Source organism: Mauremys reevesii, linkage group 1 (assembly GCF_016161935.1).
Source record: "Mauremys reevesii isolate NIE-2019 linkage group 1, ASM1616193v1, whole genome shotgun sequence".
In the NCBI taxonomy this organism is placed as follows: domain Eukaryota; kingdom Metazoa; phylum Chordata; order Testudines; family Geoemydidae; genus Mauremys; species Mauremys reevesii.
Window position 1 is genome coordinate 355,861,355 of NC_052623.1, and position 17,410 is coordinate 355,878,764.

Here is a 17,410-nt window from a genome sequence, read left to right on the forward strand (position 1 = left end):
GAAAGAAACCAACAGGACTCCACTGGCCATCACATACAGTCCCCAGCTAAAGCCCCTCCAATGCATCATCAGGGATCTACAACCCATCCTGGACAATGATCCCACACTTTCACAGGCCTTGGGTGGCAGGCCAGTCCTTGCCCACAGACAACTTGAAGCATATTCTCACCAGCAACTGCACACCACACCATAGTAACTCTAGCTCAGGAACCAATCCATGCAACAAACCTCGATGCCAACTCTGCCCACATATCTACACCAGCGACACCATCACAGGACCTAACCAGATCAGCCACACCATCACCGGTTCATTCACCTGCACGTCCACCAATGTAATATATGCCATCATATGCCAGCAATGCCCCTCTGCTATGTACATTGGCCAAACTGGATGGTCCCTACGGAAAAGGATAAATGGACACAAATCAGATATTAGGAATGGCAATACAAAAACCTGTAGGAGAACACTTCAACCTCCCTGGCCACACAATAGCAGATCTTAAGGTGGCCATCCTGCAGCAAAAAAACTTCAGGACCAGACTTCAAAGAGAAACTGCTGAGCTTCAGTTCATCTGCAAATTTGACACCATCAGCTCAGGACTAAACAAAGACTGTGAATGGCTTGCCAACTACAGAACCAGTTTCTCCTCTCTTGGTTTTCACACCTCAGCTACTAGAAGAGGGCCTCATCCTCCCTGATTGAACTAACCTCGTTATCTCTAGCCTGCTTCTTGCTTGCTTATATATACCTGCCCCTGGAAATTTCCACTACTTGCATCCGACGAAGTGGGTATTCACCCACAAAAGCTCATGCTCCCAAACGTCTGTTAGTCTATAAGGTGCCACAGGACTCTTTGCTGCAAAGGCAGAGAGGAGACAATAGTGACATTTCCCTTCACATAGACAGTCCTCGAACTCCACAGCGACCTGCTCTGGAACTGGCCCGGCCTCGAGCCTAGATTTTAGAGGCTGAAGATGGAGACCTTTCCCCAGTAGCTGCAGTGGCTCAAAGCCGCAGCATCGCCAGTTTTGTGAACGGGCTAAACTATAGCCGGGCAAATCACACCTACAATGGAGTTTTCCATCCCGGCAGCTTCAGCGGGGTGAAAATCCCAGTGTAGCGAAGGCCATGAATTGTTCTCTCAAGTGTGTCTAGGAGCCGGGGGAAAAAGTCTAGGAACATCCTGCTGCCAGATGTGTATGGAAAGTAATATGATCCCTGAGTGCCAACCCAGCCAATGGCTCATCTCTAAAAACATCTGGAAGAAAAGTTTTGCTCAGCTGGCTCGTTGGTCTAGGGGTATGATTCTCGCTTAGGGTGCGAGAGGTCCCGGGTTCAAATCCCGGACAAGCCCATTTGTTTTTCAGCACATAGCGGCAGTGGGACGGAAGAAGATTTTGCAGAACAAACTGACTTTCCCCACATAAATAATGTATGGAAAGTAAGTGAGACTTTTTATCTATATTCTCCAAGGACAGAAACCTACAGACCAACACCTACAATATCTCCACCAACCATTCTCAAAACTACAATACCCGCACGAGGAAATAAGGAAACAGATCAACAGAGCCAGACGTGTACCCAGAAGCCTCCTACTGCAAGACAAACCCAAGAAAGAAACCAACAGGACTCCACTGGCCATCACATACAGTCCCCAGCTAAAACCCCTCCAGCGCATCATCAGGGATCTACAACCCATCCTGGACAATGATCCCACACTTTCACAGGCCTTGGGTGGCAGGCCAGTCCTCGCCCACAGACAACCTGCCAACCTGAAGCATATTCTCACCAGCAACTGCACACCGCACCATAGTAACTCTAGCTCAGGAACCAACCCATGCAACAAACCTCGATGCCAACTCTGCCCACATATCTACACCAGCAACACCATCACAGGACCTAACCAGATCAGCCACACCATCACCGGTTCATTCACCTGCACGTCCACCAATGTAATATATGCCATCATATGCCAGCAATGCCCCTCTGCTATGTACATCGGCCAAACTGGACAGTCTCTACGGAAAAGGATAAATGGACACAAATCAGATATTAGGAATGGCAATATACAAAAACCTGTAGGAGACACTTCAACCTCCCTGGCCACACAATAGCAGATCTTAAGGTGGCCATCCTCCAGCAAAAAAACGTCAGGACCAGACTTCAAAGAGAAACTGCTGAGCTTCAGTTCATCTGCAAATTTGACACCATCCGCTCAGGATTAAACGGACTGTGAATGGCTTGCCAACTACAAAACCAGTTTCTCCTCCCTTGGTGTTCACACCTCAACTGCTAGAAGAGGGCCTCATCCTCCCTGATTGAACTAACCTCGTTATCTCTAGCCTGCTTCTTGCCTGCATATATATACCTGCCCCTGGAAATTTCCACTACATGCATCCGACGAAGTGGGTATTCATGCTCCAAAATGTCTGTTAGTCTATAAGGTGCCACAGGACTCTCTGCTGCTTTTACAGATCCAGACTAACACGGCTCCCCCTCTGAACCTGGACTAAAACACTCGCCTTTTTCCATTGCAACCCCACCCTGCAGCGCCACCTGCTAGCTGCCCACGAGAATGGGTTTTCCACGCCCTGCCCTGGGCGGGGGCCGAGCACCATTGGCTGGAGGGGAAGGGGCAGCAGTAAAAAAGTCAGGTCCATGACCAAACACTTGCCGATCAGCTGTAAAACTTTCCTCCCGGAGAGCAGCACGTGGCCAGGGAGAGCTCGGTTGTTTCCGATCTAGCCAGGTGGCTCCGTCTATTCGGCACAAGCAACAGAGACGCTTTGGGCCCGATGTTCCAGGATCTGAACACAAGATAGCGTTGGCCCCCGGCGGGATCTCGTTCAGAGGGGCGAGGGGCAGAGCATCGCGCCTACCCAAAGGGAGCGACGCGTTGTTTAAACCGGGGAAGGAAGGAAAGCTGTGGGCTCGGGTGGCACCGCCCAAACCCAGACACATACTTCTATCCAGGAAGACAGGGCGCTGGCGGCTTTTCTGAATGTCCCGCAAGCCACGCAGAGACCGACGCTACGTATTAATGTGCTCAGTAGCGGCACAGGAGGGTTCCCCTGCATTGGCCCGACACCTGGAACCCAGTCAATAGCCTCGCACCAAAGGCATCATTTACATCAAAACCTGCAGCCGCGTGGGGAGTGGGAGACTAACTGGATGTTGAAAGCAACATTTCTCAGTAGCCTAGTAGATAGTAAAGGCTAAAGAGTAGATCTGAAGTGTCCCCGGCTCTGTACGTCGTAGCCCGGAGCTGGAGAAAGGAGACTCTTGTGCTGCTGGCAGACCAGGTACCAGCTCCTGCCGACGTTCTCACGTGAACACGGACACATACATGGCTAGGATCAGTCTGGCTCAATGAGTGTTAGACTCATAGACTTTAAGGTCAGAAGGGATCATCATAGTCATAGTCAGAGCTCCTGCACCTCGCAGACCACAGAACCTCCCCATCGCACTCCTGTAACAGACCCCTCACCTCTGGCTGAGCTACTGACGCCCTCAAATCATGGTTTCAAGGCTTCAAGTTACAGGAAATCCACCGTTTACACTAGTTTAACCCTGCAGTGACCCGAGCCCCATGCTGCAGCGGTATTAGAGTTATGAGAATGTGCTGAGATGTTAGGGCAGGCCTGTGAGTTGCTGCTGGCATTAATCTCACCTGTAACATCTGTCTCCCGTATTGTCAGGTCATATCTGAGCGTTTGCATTGTGAGCCTGTGTGAGAGTGTAACTGACCAGACAGGAGAGAGGAGTTAACTCGTGTGAAATGCTAGTCTCCAGCAGAAGGTGTTGTGCCCTGCCCCACGAGGCGGCCCAGCGACGCCAGACAGATGATCGTGGAACGTTAAAGAGGACGAAAGATTGTGTTGTTTCCTCTGCTCCCTCCCCCATGAAGATGAGCTGTAGAAGTGAATCCCTCCCCTCAGCAGAGTTTGCAACTCAAAGCAGATGGGAGGAAGGGAATAAAACCCCCCAACAAGGAGGAACTGGATCTCATGCTGCTTGGACTCCTCTGGGGCTAAGGTTTCTAGGCATAAGCAAGGGATCCCCAGCTGCTTAGCCTGGGTTTGCCCTAAAGGACGGACAGAGCTCGCTTATTACAGAAGCTTCTATTCCTTTGTGAAACTTCAGACTGGAACCCATGTGTGTATCTACCTGCGTTAACCTTGTAAATCACTTTCCCGTTTCCTTTCCCTAATTAATAAATCTCAAGACCATTTACTGTATGTCACGGAGCCCCCGGGCGATGCTCTGGAACTGCTCCCCACCAAGCCAGGCAGGACTCTGGGGAGCCTCCTCTCCCTTGGAGCAGACTGTCTTCAGGGCAAGAAGCTCACACGGCTTCACCTCCTGGGTCTCTCCTTGGAGCATTCAGCATATGCCCCTCCGTGCGCTTCCCCCAGTGAGTCCACCCCAGCGGGGTCCTGGGGAAGCCACCGGGTCCTGCACCCCCACTTCCTGCGATTCACCAGGACTCTCAGCCAGCCACTAAAGCAGAAGGTTTATTTGGTCGACACGAACACAGTCCAAGACAGGTCTTAGTTAGGTCCATCTGGGGCCCCCAGGGAGGCCACAGCCCTGTTGGGAAGCCCAAGCCCCGTCGGGACGTCCCTCTCCCTTTCCAGCCAGCTTCAAAACTGAAACCGCCTCCAGCCCCTCCTCTCTGGGCTGTGTCTCTTCCCCGGGCCAGGAGGTCACCTGATCTCTCTGTCTCCAACACCTTCACTTGGCACCTTTGCAGAGGAGGGGCCCAGGCCATCAGTTGCTAGGAGACAGTGTCAGGCACTTAGGTGCACTGACCCCTTGCTCTGCAGCAACCACACCCCCTTATCACATGGGGGACACTGAGGCACCAACACCGTATTCACAGCAAACATTAAGAACATTCCCAGTTCGTCACACTGTAGGATTAGCTACAAGCATTGGCTTTGGCGTGAGATCTAAGGTGCAGCTGGCCTGGGGCGAGCGACTGGGGAGTAACCCGAATATTGCTGTGATCTTTGTCATAGGGACCATCTGTCACAAAGAGAAGCTCACTGGGGTGGCCGGACGGATCGGCGCACCCCCGGGCACTGCCTGTGACCCCACGTGAGGGAGTTTACACTTGATAATTGGTGAGCCCGAAGTAGAGAACTCAGCACCAGACTGGGGTTTGTGGGCTGGTTCTTAACACTCTGCGCTGAGGTTGGGACTCCTGCCCTTGAGCCTTAATTACAGGCTCCAGATACACAGAGACTAATTTGTGCTTTTGGTTCCCGGCGCTGTTGGTGTAGGGATGTGAGTCTTGCGTACGGTGCCGGCAGGCTGCGGCTCTCTCCCTCCTGACCGGGGCTTTTTCAGGCTGCAAAGTTCCATGCCTATATTGTAATATCCCCAGCCAGGCCAGAGCCTGCACTGTGCTCTCCCCAAAGGCTATGCCCAGTGTATCGCCTGCGGTTCTGCTACCCCCCAGCTCCTTCGGAGCAGCCCCATTTATTCTTAGGGTGAAAGCGTTACAGAGAAGTCCCGCAGAGACAGACCCTGGAGAGGCCTGGCCACTCCGCAGGGACGGATGCACCTCCCGAGCCTTCGCAGCGACTCGCACGGCGTTGTCACACCAGTCGGGGGCGTTAGGCTGCTGGCGCAGCGCACAGGGGCCGTCGGTTGGCACGGTTAGAGCATGGCCCAAGTCCATCTGGCCAGCCCAGAGCCCAGCCAAGCTGCGGCGAACGCCGTGGTCCGACTCTGTCTGACCCCCTTGGGCGGGTCCCAGGTCAGAGCCCCGTCTCCCTGCAGCAGCCAGCTCCTACCCGGCACCTCACCCCTTCCCAGGCCTTTGTGCGCCAGCTGGGGTCTCTGCTCAGCTCCCTGCTGAGAGGCCGGGAAATCCCTCTTCCTTGGGGGCGCTGGCTGCCAGGGGCCAATGTCCTCCACTGATAGAGGGTCAGCCTCGGCCAGGCCTTTTTAATGACCCATCCCAGCTCAGACAGCTGGGCGACATGCAGGCCTAGGCCTCTCAGCCTGCCCTGTGAGCAAACAGTCCTTCTCCCCACCACCCACCCCACTGGGTGGTCAAGCACAATCCAGGGGAAACTGAGGCACATATCGGCTTAATAAAAATATTACAGTAAATTCCCACTTCGTCCCAACACCCGACCCACTGCCCGAAAACCTCCCATTGCCCCCAGCTGGGACCTGGTTAGTTGTCTAGGGGTCAGCACTGCCGCTGCCCCAGTGATCTTGCCCCGCCCGTGCAGCGAGCACATTGAGACGGACGAGGGAAGGTCGCACCTCTTCCCACCCAACGCCGCTCCCTCACCAGCTGCTGCAAACCGAGGGGCCCGACGCAGCCGGGCACAAGCGCCAGGATCCCTGAGATCTGGGAATGTTCTGCTCTCGGGGTGGGCTGGACAGGAACGGGGCTGCAATCCACCCCGTGGCACCTGGCTTCCCTCCCCCAGCTGCAGAATGGGCTCCTGTGCCATACCCAGGGCACAACCCAGCCCTGCCCTCTACCCTGGGGTGCTCTTTACACGGCTTTGGCCTCCAGTCCTGCACTGCTCACAAACAGCCTCCCGCATGCAAGTCACTCCCAGTGACGTCTGTGTGTGATCTGCAGCCAGCCACAGCCCGGCTCCTCCCAGCCTGGGTTATCCTGCAGGGTGACCCAACACCTCCCAGGCCTCAGATTCCCCCCAGAAACGGACGTCCAGCCCTGGACAGCACAAGTCTATTAAGCTATTACTACTCTAAGGGAAGAATATCCCAGCTTGTAAATAGTTACCTGGACAGTTCAGCTTAACACACCGGATTAGCTAACACAACAAACCAAGTGTATTAGCCACAAAGAGAGCGGTTTTCAGAGAGCCCCAGCAGTGACCCTAAGAGTCAGACACGGTCACAAGAAAAATAAAGATCAACCAGTCACAGGTGCCCAACTTCCCAAACTCTATGAGAGTCGAAGCAAAGTTGTGTGGCCAGGTGCCTCCAGCAGGCCCCCTGACCAACCCCTTGAGGTCCGGACGCCTCCTCCAGAGTCCAGCAGCTGCTTCCTTTGTCTTCTCCGGTGCAGAGAATGTGATGGGCAGGGGGGCGTCTCCCCCTCCTTTTTATAGCCTTGTCCCCTCACCTCCAGCTGGGAGCCCGAGGACAGGCCGTCGGTGAGGCTGGGAACCCAGTGCTGTCTCTTTGCTAAGATGTAGATTTTTGCCCCTGCCCAAGAATGGGAACTGAGCAGGTAATGACCCATGGGCCTTGTTTACACCGGCCGAGGTGTCGGCTTGCCCTGAGGAACTGGTCTGACCACTCCCCAGACTTCTCTGGAAAACCTGCTTTTCGTCCTGATCTCTGCTTGTGTTTCTAACGTCACCTGTCAGGCTGCTCCGTGCACTTCGCCCGGCTGTTCCTGATCAGCAAATACCTCACCAGGCAGTCCTCGTGCAAAGCCGTGTGCAGGGCGTGAACACAGGGTGCATTCTGCCACAGCTCCCCCCTCGCAGCGCGGCCCATCGCAAACGCAGCATAGCTCCTAAAGAGAGACGCAAGCAGCGGGCCCCTTACGCAGGCAGGGACTGGGTTTGTGGGGGCTCTGCTTTGCTTGAAGTGGCTTGACTCAGGGTCTAGTGGATGTTGTGTCTGAGCCACCCAAGGTGGAAAGTGCTGAGGCGCCGGGGGAAGAACTGTGCAGCTGCTTGAACCTCAGAGGCCACGTGGTCTTGTGGTTTCCAGCACTGCCAAGGTCTCCTCTAAGCCAACTTCTTGCACAAACATTTTCCAGCTGGCTTGTTGGTCTAGGGGTATGATTCTCGCTTAGGGTGCGAGAGGTCCCGGGTTCAAATCCCGGACAAGCCCATTTTTAATGGTTGGGGGGATCTGCCAGAACGAAGCCACTTCCCCAAGAAGAGAAGCTCAGTGAAAAGGAGGAGGAATTTTATTGCCTCAAATCCACAGCAGTGCCCAGCCTGGCTGCCAAGGCCACATCCCAGCTGGATGGGGACGATTAACGTCCCCCACCGCAAATGTTTTGGGGTCTCCTCCTGCCCGGCCGATCTTAGAGCAAAAGCCCTGGGTGGCCCTTAGAGTCCCTAAGTGCCTCCCCCAAACCCCCCACCCCCAGGTTGCTCTGACACCCCACGCTGCAGGTGGCAGGTTTCCATCACCGGCTCCACTACCGTTTCTATTCGGCTGCCAAATCCGAGCGGATCTCATGGGCAGGAATGTTGCAGCTGGTGCCAGTTAACAGGGAAAGGAGAGGCGACCCCGTGAGCTGTGCTGTGGCCTTGGAAGCCAGGTTTGGGCACTGCTGTGCTGGACCAGGGTCATAAGGGTCCCGCCGTGCTGGGCAGTCTCATGCCCCCATCACATCCCCGCCGCACCGGGCAGCCCCATGTCCCGATCACATCCCCGCCACACTGGGCAGCCTCGGGCCCCCATCACGTCCCCGCAGCACCGGGCAGCCCAGTGCCCCCATCACGTCCCTGCTGCGCTGGGCACCCCAGTGCCCCTGGCACGTCCCTTCCATGCTGTCCCTCTCCCCACACTCCATTTTGGTGCCATGCACAGTGTGGCCAACCCTCCAGCGGTTTGGGCACGTTCTGAGCCTGGCGGGACTGGGGAGGAGGGGAAAGACGGCAATGGGAAATGTAGGCTCCAAATCTCTCCTGCTGCGAGACCGCGGTGGTGCCACAGACCCCAAAGGGAAGGGCTGGGAGCCCCTTTTCCAGTGGGCTGGGACAGGGTCCAAGGGGAACGCGCTGGGGTGCACCAGGCAGCCACACGTGCCAGGGATGCTCCGTCTCCTGGCGGAAAGGAGGGAGACAGGTGACAGCCGCCCACTGGGGTGCCTCTGGATTCACGGCCCCCCATGACCCACCCAGCCCCACTGAACGGGAGCAGGCTGCCAGCCGCCCCCTGCCCTTTCACCCCCCGGAATCCCCTAGAGGCCACACAATCGGCTCCCGGCTGCGCAGCCAACAAGATTACCCTCTCAGGGGGCTTAGGGGACGGGAGGTAAGGGGCTTACAGCCCCTAATCCCAAACTTTGTCCGTAGGAAGCTCAGGCTTAATGCCTGATCCCCCCATGAGCCCTTAAGTGGCTTGTCCCCCCGGGGATTGTATATTAGAAGGGGGGAGGGAGCCGGGGCAGGCTCCGTGCAGCGCTCCCGGCCGGCAGGATGTCGGGGGAAGAAGACTTTTACCTCTTTGAGAACGTCTCCTCGGTGGGGCCCTGGGACGGGCCCCAGTACCACATCGCTCCACTCTGGGCCTTCTACTTCCAGACGGCCTTCATGGGCTTCGTGTTCTTCGCCGGCGTGCCCCTCAACGCCATCGTCCTCGTGGTCACCATCAAATACAAGAAGCTGAGGCAGCCGCTCAACTACATCCTGGTCAACATCTGCCTGGGGGGCTTCATCTTCTGCTCCTTCTCCGTCTTCATGGTCTTCATCTCCAGCTCCCAGGGCTACTTCATCTTCGGGCGGCAAGCCTGCGCCCTGGAGGCCTTCCTAGGCTCTGTGGCAGGTAACGCGGGGGGAGGGCCGAGGGCAGGCCCCATGGGCGAGCCGGGCAGGGGCCCAGCAGCTGAGGGCTGTGGCCTGGGCTCAGAGGGGTTGCCGGGGGCACTGTGGGGCCCTAGTGAAGCCAGAGCCATTTGCACCAGCTGAGGATCTGCCTCTCCCTCCCGTGCCGGGGCCACGCTCCGCAGCGGGGGCTGCTCTGGGGGCGAGGCAGATCCGAGCGGAGGCAGGAAGCGCTGGGCAGCCCGGGGGGGAGATCCAAGCACCCCCGTGATCACAAGCCTCTGCCTGCCAGGAGCTGGGAATGGGCGACAGGGGCTGGATCACTCTCCATTGCCCTGGTCTGTTCACTCCCTCTGGGGCACCTGGCCCTGGCCACTGTCGGCAGCCAGGACCCGGGGCTGGATGGACCTTTGGTCTGACCCAGGCTGGCCGTTCTTACGTTCCTGTGAGCACAGACAGCTGGTTTCTTTTAATGATCAGGCCCGAGTAGAACGGAATGGGGGATGGGCTGTCCCGGGGAAATGAAGAGCAACAGTGGGGGACGCTGGTGGGAAGTGAGTGGGGATCAGGCCCTCAGGCTTAGGGTGTTGGGCCAACCTTCTGCAGTTCCCCCGGGATGCCCGCGTGACCTGCGGCTCCGGGTGGAGCTGGGAACTCGGGGCGGGGGGGCAGGGTAGGAGAAGAGCTGAGGAATCTGTCAGGAGAGGAGAGCAGGCGCCCCCATATTCCCAGGTAACCCCCAGGGGGGGACCCTCTTCAGCCATCCTGTCGCTGTCCTTTACTGCACCTTCTCCGGCCCCCTGCAGTGCCAGGCATCGGAGCGGGCGCGAGCTCCGGATGCTTGGCAGTGTCACAGCTTCCGAAGGGCCCAGGACCCGCGAGGGGCAAGTTCCCACGGCCTTCACCGGAGGCTGGACAGAGCCAGTCCCGGGGGAGCCCTGTGCTGACAGGCGGCAGCGCTGGAAGGGGGGGCACTGCACTAGGCTGCAGAAGTCCAGGCGACCGTGGCAGCCTTGCAGATCCAGTTGCAGGATCGGGGATGGAGATTTTCATCTTCCTTCACAAACTGGCCCCTGGGGTGACCTGGCTGCCGTCACCGCTGGCTTCGCTCCGAAGCCGAACCCGGAGACTTTGCAGGCTCTGCCGCGTTCCCCGAGTCTGGTGGATGCGCCACAATCCAGGGGGACAAGGCGAACGGGGACGAAATGACTTTCCAGGCAGCCTCTGCTGTGACCCGTCCCCAAATAACCTCACCCGACTCCCCAGCCCCGCTGAAATGCGAGGGGCGTTTCCGTCAGCTGTTTCCCCGGGTCACTCTGCCTGCAACAAATGCATGCGGAGAAAGGGCCGTTCCCCTGCCCCCCACCTGTGTCCAGAAGCAACTCTGGTGGGGAAGCAGGGGGCCTGGCTAATGGGGGAACAGGGGGAACATGGGGCAGAGGTTCAACGGGCCAGCTCCACGTTGGCTGAGCTCCTCTCAGCCTCCGGCCCCAGGAACGCCAGCGAGGTGGGTTTGGGGGTCCCTCGGGGTGCTAGCTGGGCGCGGGGCGGGGCTGAGGGCGCAGGGGCTGTGTGGGGTAACCTCCCTGTGCCTTCCCCAGGCCTGGTCACCGGGTGGTCCCTGGCCTTCCTGGCCTTTGAGCGCTATATCGTCATCTGCAAACCCTTCGGGAACTTCCGCTTCAGCTCCAAGCACGCTCTGATGGCGGTGGCGGCCACCTGGGTCATCGGCATCGGCGTCTCCATCCCGCCCTACTTTGGGTGGAGCCGGTAGGAGCCGGGCTGGGGGCTGGGGCGTCCTAGAGGAGAGAGGGAGCTCCCCCCGCCCGTCGCCCCAGTGTGCCCTGGGCCTGCCTCTTTCCAATCCCTTTGCCCAGCCTCATGGCATCGCCTGGCAAACGCCCCTGCCAAGAGGGAGCAGATGTGGGGGACCTCCCCACCCCCATGGCAGAGTGCCTGGCAGCTGACCCGCTAGCCAGCTCTGCAGGGAGCCGGTGGTGCACAAAGCCTCTCGCTCCGAACTGGTTCAGAACCAGCGTTGCCACCCGCCGGCTTGGGGCCCCGATTGCAGCGCGGGGGGCTGGGCTATTCGGGCTGATCTCTGGGCTCGAGTTCAGGCTGGGCAGGGCACGCACCGGCCTCGGGAAGCGTTCCCAGCCTGAGAGGTCAGGAGCCGCCAGGCCTCAAACTCTCATCATTCCGATTTCCCTCTTGCTTGCACGTGGCTGCAGTAGCCAGGCTCTCGATCGGCCGGGGAGCGAGGAGCCTTCTCCCACCTGCCTGTGCTCCCGGGAGCAGCAGGACTGCTTGCTGCTGGGGAACGAGCCACGGCAAACGGGGCGGGGAGGGGGCGCGACTGGCCCCGCCCATCCCCCCAGCCCTGGCCAGCGGAGGTGGTGGGCTGTGCCGAGCAAGCCCTGGGGGAGTGCTGTGCCCTCCGTCTTGCAGGTTCATCCCCGAAGGCCTGCAGTGCTCGTGCGGCCCAGACTGGTACACGGTTGGGACCAAGTACAGGAGCGAATACTACACCTGGTTCCTCTTCATCTTCTGCTTCATCGTGCCCTTCTCGCTCATCTGCTTCTCCTACTCCCAGCTGCTGGGCGCCCTCCGCGCCGTAAGTACCCACTGCAGAGAGCCAGGGCATGCTGCCAGCTCCCAGGGCACCTGGCTGCTTGCAAGTGTGCGGTGTGCATGAGATGGGAGGACTGCACGCTGGCGAGTGTGCGGTGTGTGCGTGAGACAGGAGGGTTGCACGCTGGCGAGTGTGCGGTGTGAGATGGGAGGGTTGCATGCTGGTGAGTGTGCGGTGTGTATGTGAGACGGGAGGGTTGCACGCTGGCAAGTGTGTGATGTGTGTGAGAGACGGGAGGGTTGCACGCAGGAGAGTGTGTGGTGTGTGTGTGAGACAGGAGGGTTGCACACTGGTGAGTGTGCAGTGTGTGTGTGAGACGGGAGGGTTGCATGCTGGCGAGTGTGTGGTGTGTGTGAGATGGGAGGGTTGCACACTGGTGAGTGTGTGGTGTGTGTGTGAGACGGGAGGGTTGCACGCTGGTGAGTGTGGTGTGTGTGTGAGACAGGAGGGTTGCACGCTGGCGAGTGTGCAGTGTGTGTGAGACAGGAGGGTTGCACGCTGGTGAGTGTGCAGTGTGTGTGAGACGGGAGGGTTGCACGCTGGTGAGTGTGCAGTGTGTGTGAGACGGGAGGGTTGCACACTGGTGAGTGTGTGGTGTGTGCGTGAGACGGGAGGGTTGCATGCTGGTGAGTGTGCAGTGTGTGGTGTGAGATGAGAGGGTTGCACGCTGGTGAGTGTGCAGTGTGTGCGTGAGACAGGAGGGTTGCACGCTGGCGAGTGTGCAGTGTGAGATGGGAGGGTTGCATGCTGGTGAGTGTGTGGTGTGTGTGAGACGGGAGGGTTGCACGCTGGCGAGTTTGCAGTGTGTGTGAGATGGGAGGGTTGCACGCAGGTGAGTGTGTGGTGTGTGTGAGACAGGAGGGTTGCACGCTGGCGAGTGTGCAGTGTGAGATGGGAGGGTTGCACGCTGGCGAGTGTGTGGTGTGTGTGTGAGACGGGAGGTTGTGTGTGCAGTGTGAGATGGGAGGGTTGCTTGCTGGTGAGGGTGTGGGGTGTGTGAGGGGGGAGGGTTGCACGCTGGCGAGTGTGCAGTGTGTGTGAGACGGGAGGGTTGCACACTGGTGAGTGTGGTGTGTGTGTGAGACAGGAGGGTTGCACGCTGGCGAGTGTGCAGTGTGAGATGGGAGGGTTGCATGCTGGTGAGTGTGTGGTGTGTGTGAGACGGGAGGGTTGCACGCTGGCGAGTTTGCAGTGTGTGTGAGACGGGAGGGTTGCACGCAGGTGAGTGTGTGGTGTGTGTGAGACAGGAGGGTTGCACGCTGGCGAGTGTGCAGTGTGTGCGTGAGACGGGAGGGCACCGCCCCACCCCGAGGACCCGAGGGAGCATGCGTTTCTGGTAACTAAATCCAGGATGGACGGGGCGTTGTGACTCCTGGAGGAATCCCCCAGGTATGACCCTCTCCCCGTTGGAGTCGGAGCCGGGGCCAGGCGAGCGGCGGGGTGGGAAATCAGACCTGCCACGAGGGGGCGAGAGACCGTCCGGCCGCTCCAACCCTGGTTCAGCAGCCCTGCTCTCCGGAGCTACCCCAGTGGAGAAGGGGCCTAGGGAAGGGAAGCCGGGAGCCTGCCGCTCATGGCCGGGGGCCCTGGTGGGTTGCCTGCAGGTAGCGGCCCAGCAGCAAGAGTCGGCCACCACCCAGAAGGCGGAGCGGGAGGTGTCCCGCATGGTGGTGGTGATGGTGGGCTCCTTCTGCATCTGCTGGGTGCCCTACGCGGCCATGGCCATGTACATAGTGAACAACCGCAACCACGGCCTCGACTTGCGCCTCGTCACCGTCCCTGCCTTCTTCTCCAAGAGCTCCTGTGTCTACAACCCCATCATCTACGGCTTCATGAACAAACAGGTGAGCGTTTCCTTCCTTCCCCGGTGGGCAGCGCGGCTTGGCCTGCGCCACGGACCAGTCCTGCCCCGGCCCAAGTCCCGGGGGGTCCCTGAGAGCAGCGTCTGGAGCAGCCCAAGTCCCTTCCCAGGTGCAGCCAGGATCGGAGCTGGAGAAGTGGGTGGTTGCCTGGAGAGGTGCATGGAGCCTGCCCTGGCGGTCACCGGGTCATTATATGAACCACGGGCCCCACATGCGGCCTGGCTGAGAGCACGGGCAGGGCGATGGGGCTGTGCTGACGCCAGGTTCTGCTCGGGTCCCTGCTCTGAGTTCCCGGGAAATGGCCTGGGGAGGGCTGGGGGGCAGAGGGCCTGGCCAGCACTGTACCCGGGCGGAGAGCAGAGGGGAGAAGGGCCCGCTGGTTTATCTAGCGTGACCTCCTGCCTAGCACAGGCCAGCACCAGCCCCCAGACGCCCTACGGGGAGCCGACAACTTTGGTCCTCAGGGGACACAACTGTCGTGAGCCGCGGGCAGAGAATAGGGGATACTGAGGCCTGGTCTACGTGACAAAGTGAGGTCGACTCAGCCACGTTGCTCAGGGCTGTGAAAAATGCCACGCCTTGTGCGAGGTAACTAAGCCGGTGTCAGCCCTGGTGTAGACAGTGCTAGGCCGCCGGCAGAAATTCCTCCATCAACCTAGCTACCACCTCTCAGAGAGGTGGATTTACCCAAGCTGATTAGGCGTGAGCTGCCCAGGCGATGCCAGCAGGAGACCCTGCCCCATGCTGCTGGTGAACCCCCTCCCCCACACAGGTCCCTGCCAATCTGCGGGGAAATTCCTTCCCCACCCCAGCTCTGGGGTCAGCTGGAGGCGGAGGATGAGCCAGACCTACCAGGCGGGCATTGAGAGAGAGGGTTCTTGGCAGCACCTCGCAGCACGGGCCTACCCTGCCCGGTCTGCTGATGGCAATGCAAAGACTCCCCAGGGGCCCATGCATGTGGGTGCTTCCTTGTGGAGCCCGTGAGCCAAGGCCAGAGGGCTAGTAGCAGCTGCCTGGCCTGGATGGGGGGGCAGCGCAGCAGAACCCAGCCCCCCTTCAGGGTGGTCCAACCCACAGCCAGAAGCACATGCTCTACAAAACGGCGTCCCTGTGTGGGGGGTAGGGAGCCTGCGAAGTCCTGCCGCGGCCCTTTGTGGAGCTGTGACGGTGCTGCCCATGGGAGCCAGCTGAGGTCACTCAATCAGGGTGAACTGCAAACCAAACGGGGCAGACAAACCCCAGAAGCTGGTGGATATTCCAATATTTCGATTTACCTGCATGAAACAGCCTCTGTAGCACCTCACTGGTTACTCGGAGGTCCAAACACCGCAGTTCCCTTCAAGTGCCCAGCCTCAGGCCTCCGTCCAGACACACGTCAGATATGATAATGATTCCTGAAAATCTTCTCTCATCATATAAAAGAAAAGGTTCTTCTAACCCCAAAGGATCAGCCACACACCCAGGTCCAATTATAACTTAGATCTTACCCAAAATACACACCACAGCCAATTCTTATTAACTCAGCTAAAATTTATTAAAAAAGAAAAGAGAGAGAGAGTTGGTTAAAAGATCAATCTACAGACAGACTTGAATTCAATTCTTGAGGTTCAGATACACAGCAGAGATGAGCTTGTAGTTGCCAAAAGTCCTTTTAGAAACAGTCCAGAGGTTACAGTCCAATGTCCATATTCAGGGTGGCTCCAGTCAGTGACTGGGGATCTCAATCCTTATGGCTTAAGGTTTCCCCCTCTTGAAACTCAAAGCAGATCTGAGATGAAGCAGGATCGTGTCCCAGGGTTCTTATACATTTCCAGCAGCCTTTCGGCCTGAGAAAACAATAGGCTTAACTCTCCTTCCAAACATCCTGGCAATTAGCACCGGGTAATTTATCCATTGAACAGTTCAGATGCAGGTCACCACAACCTTCAAAGAGACACAGAGACAATAATACTAGTTCCCTCAAGTGTCTTCCTAAATGTTAATGCTCCTTTTTCTGATCTTTGGGTATGGCTACACTTGCAGGTGTGCAGTGCTGGGAGTTACAGTCTTCCCTCATTTACTCTTAACTGCAAACAGCCTGCCAGACCAGATAAGCAACTGCTCCAACGACTCAAACAAACACTCATCCCTCTGCCTGCCTCATTCACAGCAGGTAGTGGGTTATCTCAATTGATTTGTCACTGTTACAGATGATTCACAGCAACAGGAGCTGTGTTTGTTTTTTTTTTAAGCAGCCTGGAGCCTGGAAGTTCAACAAAAAAAGAAAAAAATTTAGTTAATAAAAAAAAAAGCATTGGGATATATACCCTGGAGGCCCAAATACAGCGCTGGTGTGTGTGTGGCCACATGTGCAGAGCAGCGCAATCTACCCACCCCCCCAAGCAGACAGGTGCCAGCCCAGCAGCCAGCCAGGAGTTGCAGCGCTGGATGTGCCAGGTGTGTGTGGAGTAAGTGCAGCGCAGCGCTGAAAACACCACCCACGCTGCAGCGCACCTAGCCACTTTGAATCAAAGCCATAGCAATAGACAAGACTTGTTTGTTACACCCCAAGCCCTGAGCACACCCCCACCCTTCTACCTCTAACACTGCAGGCTGCATTTCAAAGCTCTGCTCATTTACAGCTCTGCCTAACCAGGCTCTAGAGCTGGGCCCTGGGTCAGGCCAGTCTGGGAGTTATTAACTCTTCTGGCCCTGCCACCGTTCAATGAGATGTGACATTACACTCAATGTCACAGGAGCAGGTCTGTTGCGGGGGGCGAATGTGGTTGGCGGGGGCTGGACAGAAGCATCCTGCGGGCAGAGGCAGCCCGGGGGTCTCCAGCTGGACCACCCTGGCTGGTCTAACGGTGCAGGGGGGTGGCGCTCTCTCCCCGTACAGTTCCGCGCCTGCATCATGGAGACGGTGTGTGGGAAACCCATCACGGACGAGTCCGACGTGTCCAGCTCCGCCCAGAAAACCGAGGTCTCGTCCGTGTCCACCAGCCAGGTCAGCCCCAGCTGAGGAGGCTGCGGCATCTCACGGGGCCCATCCCAAGGGGAGCAGGCACCGGGCTCCAGCGCAGGCTCTGAGAGGAAGCCCCGAGGCCCCACGGCTGCGCCTCCGACACACTGAACTGTAAATTTCAATTGGTGAGCTGGCCTGCACTCACCGACCCCCGATGGGAGGATGGATCCAACCAGCTGCGGAGAGCAACCCCACTCTGCCCCTGGGGGGGCCATGCAGCCCCCCATTGACCCTCCACAGCTGCTACCCCCTAGGCTGAGTCTGCCTCTGGCAGCTTTGCCTTCTCCCATCTTCCCCCCGTCGGGACCGGCTGTCATCGCTCCTTCATCCAGCACAGCCCCCAGCTGGGAACCAGCACACAGTGCTTGGGAGGGGGAGGGGGGCAGAGGCAGTGTGTGGTCA

At 58.2% G+C, this 17,410-nt stretch overlaps 1 protein-coding gene and 2 non-coding genes across 3 annotated transcripts; all 3 read left to right on the plus strand.

Moving 5' to 3' along the window:
* Positions 1 to 1,283: 1,283 nt before the first annotated feature.
* Positions 1,284 to 1,355, plus strand: TRNAP-AGG. The gene has a single exon. It is a non-coding gene; the product is annotated as a tRNA-Pro (tRNA).
* Positions 1,356 to 7,771: 6,416 nt separating this feature from the next.
* TRNAP-AGG lies at positions 7,772 to 7,843 on the plus strand. Its single transcript has one exon. It is a non-coding gene; the product is annotated as a tRNA-Pro (tRNA).
* Positions 7,844 to 9,165: 1,322 nt separating this feature from the next.
* OPN1SW (opsin 1, short wave sensitive) lies at positions 9,166 to 17,358 on the plus strand. Its single transcript, XM_039519978.1, has 5 exons — positions 9,166 to 9,511; positions 11,112 to 11,280; positions 11,959 to 12,124; positions 13,747 to 13,986; positions 16,883 to 17,358. Exons 1-5 carry the CDS (start codon positions 9,166 to 9,168, stop codon positions 17,003 to 17,005), a joined length of 1,044 nt encoding a protein of 347 aa, XP_039375912.1. The 3' UTR covers positions 17,006 to 17,358.
* The last annotated feature ends 52 nt before the right edge of the window (positions 17,359 to 17,410 follow it).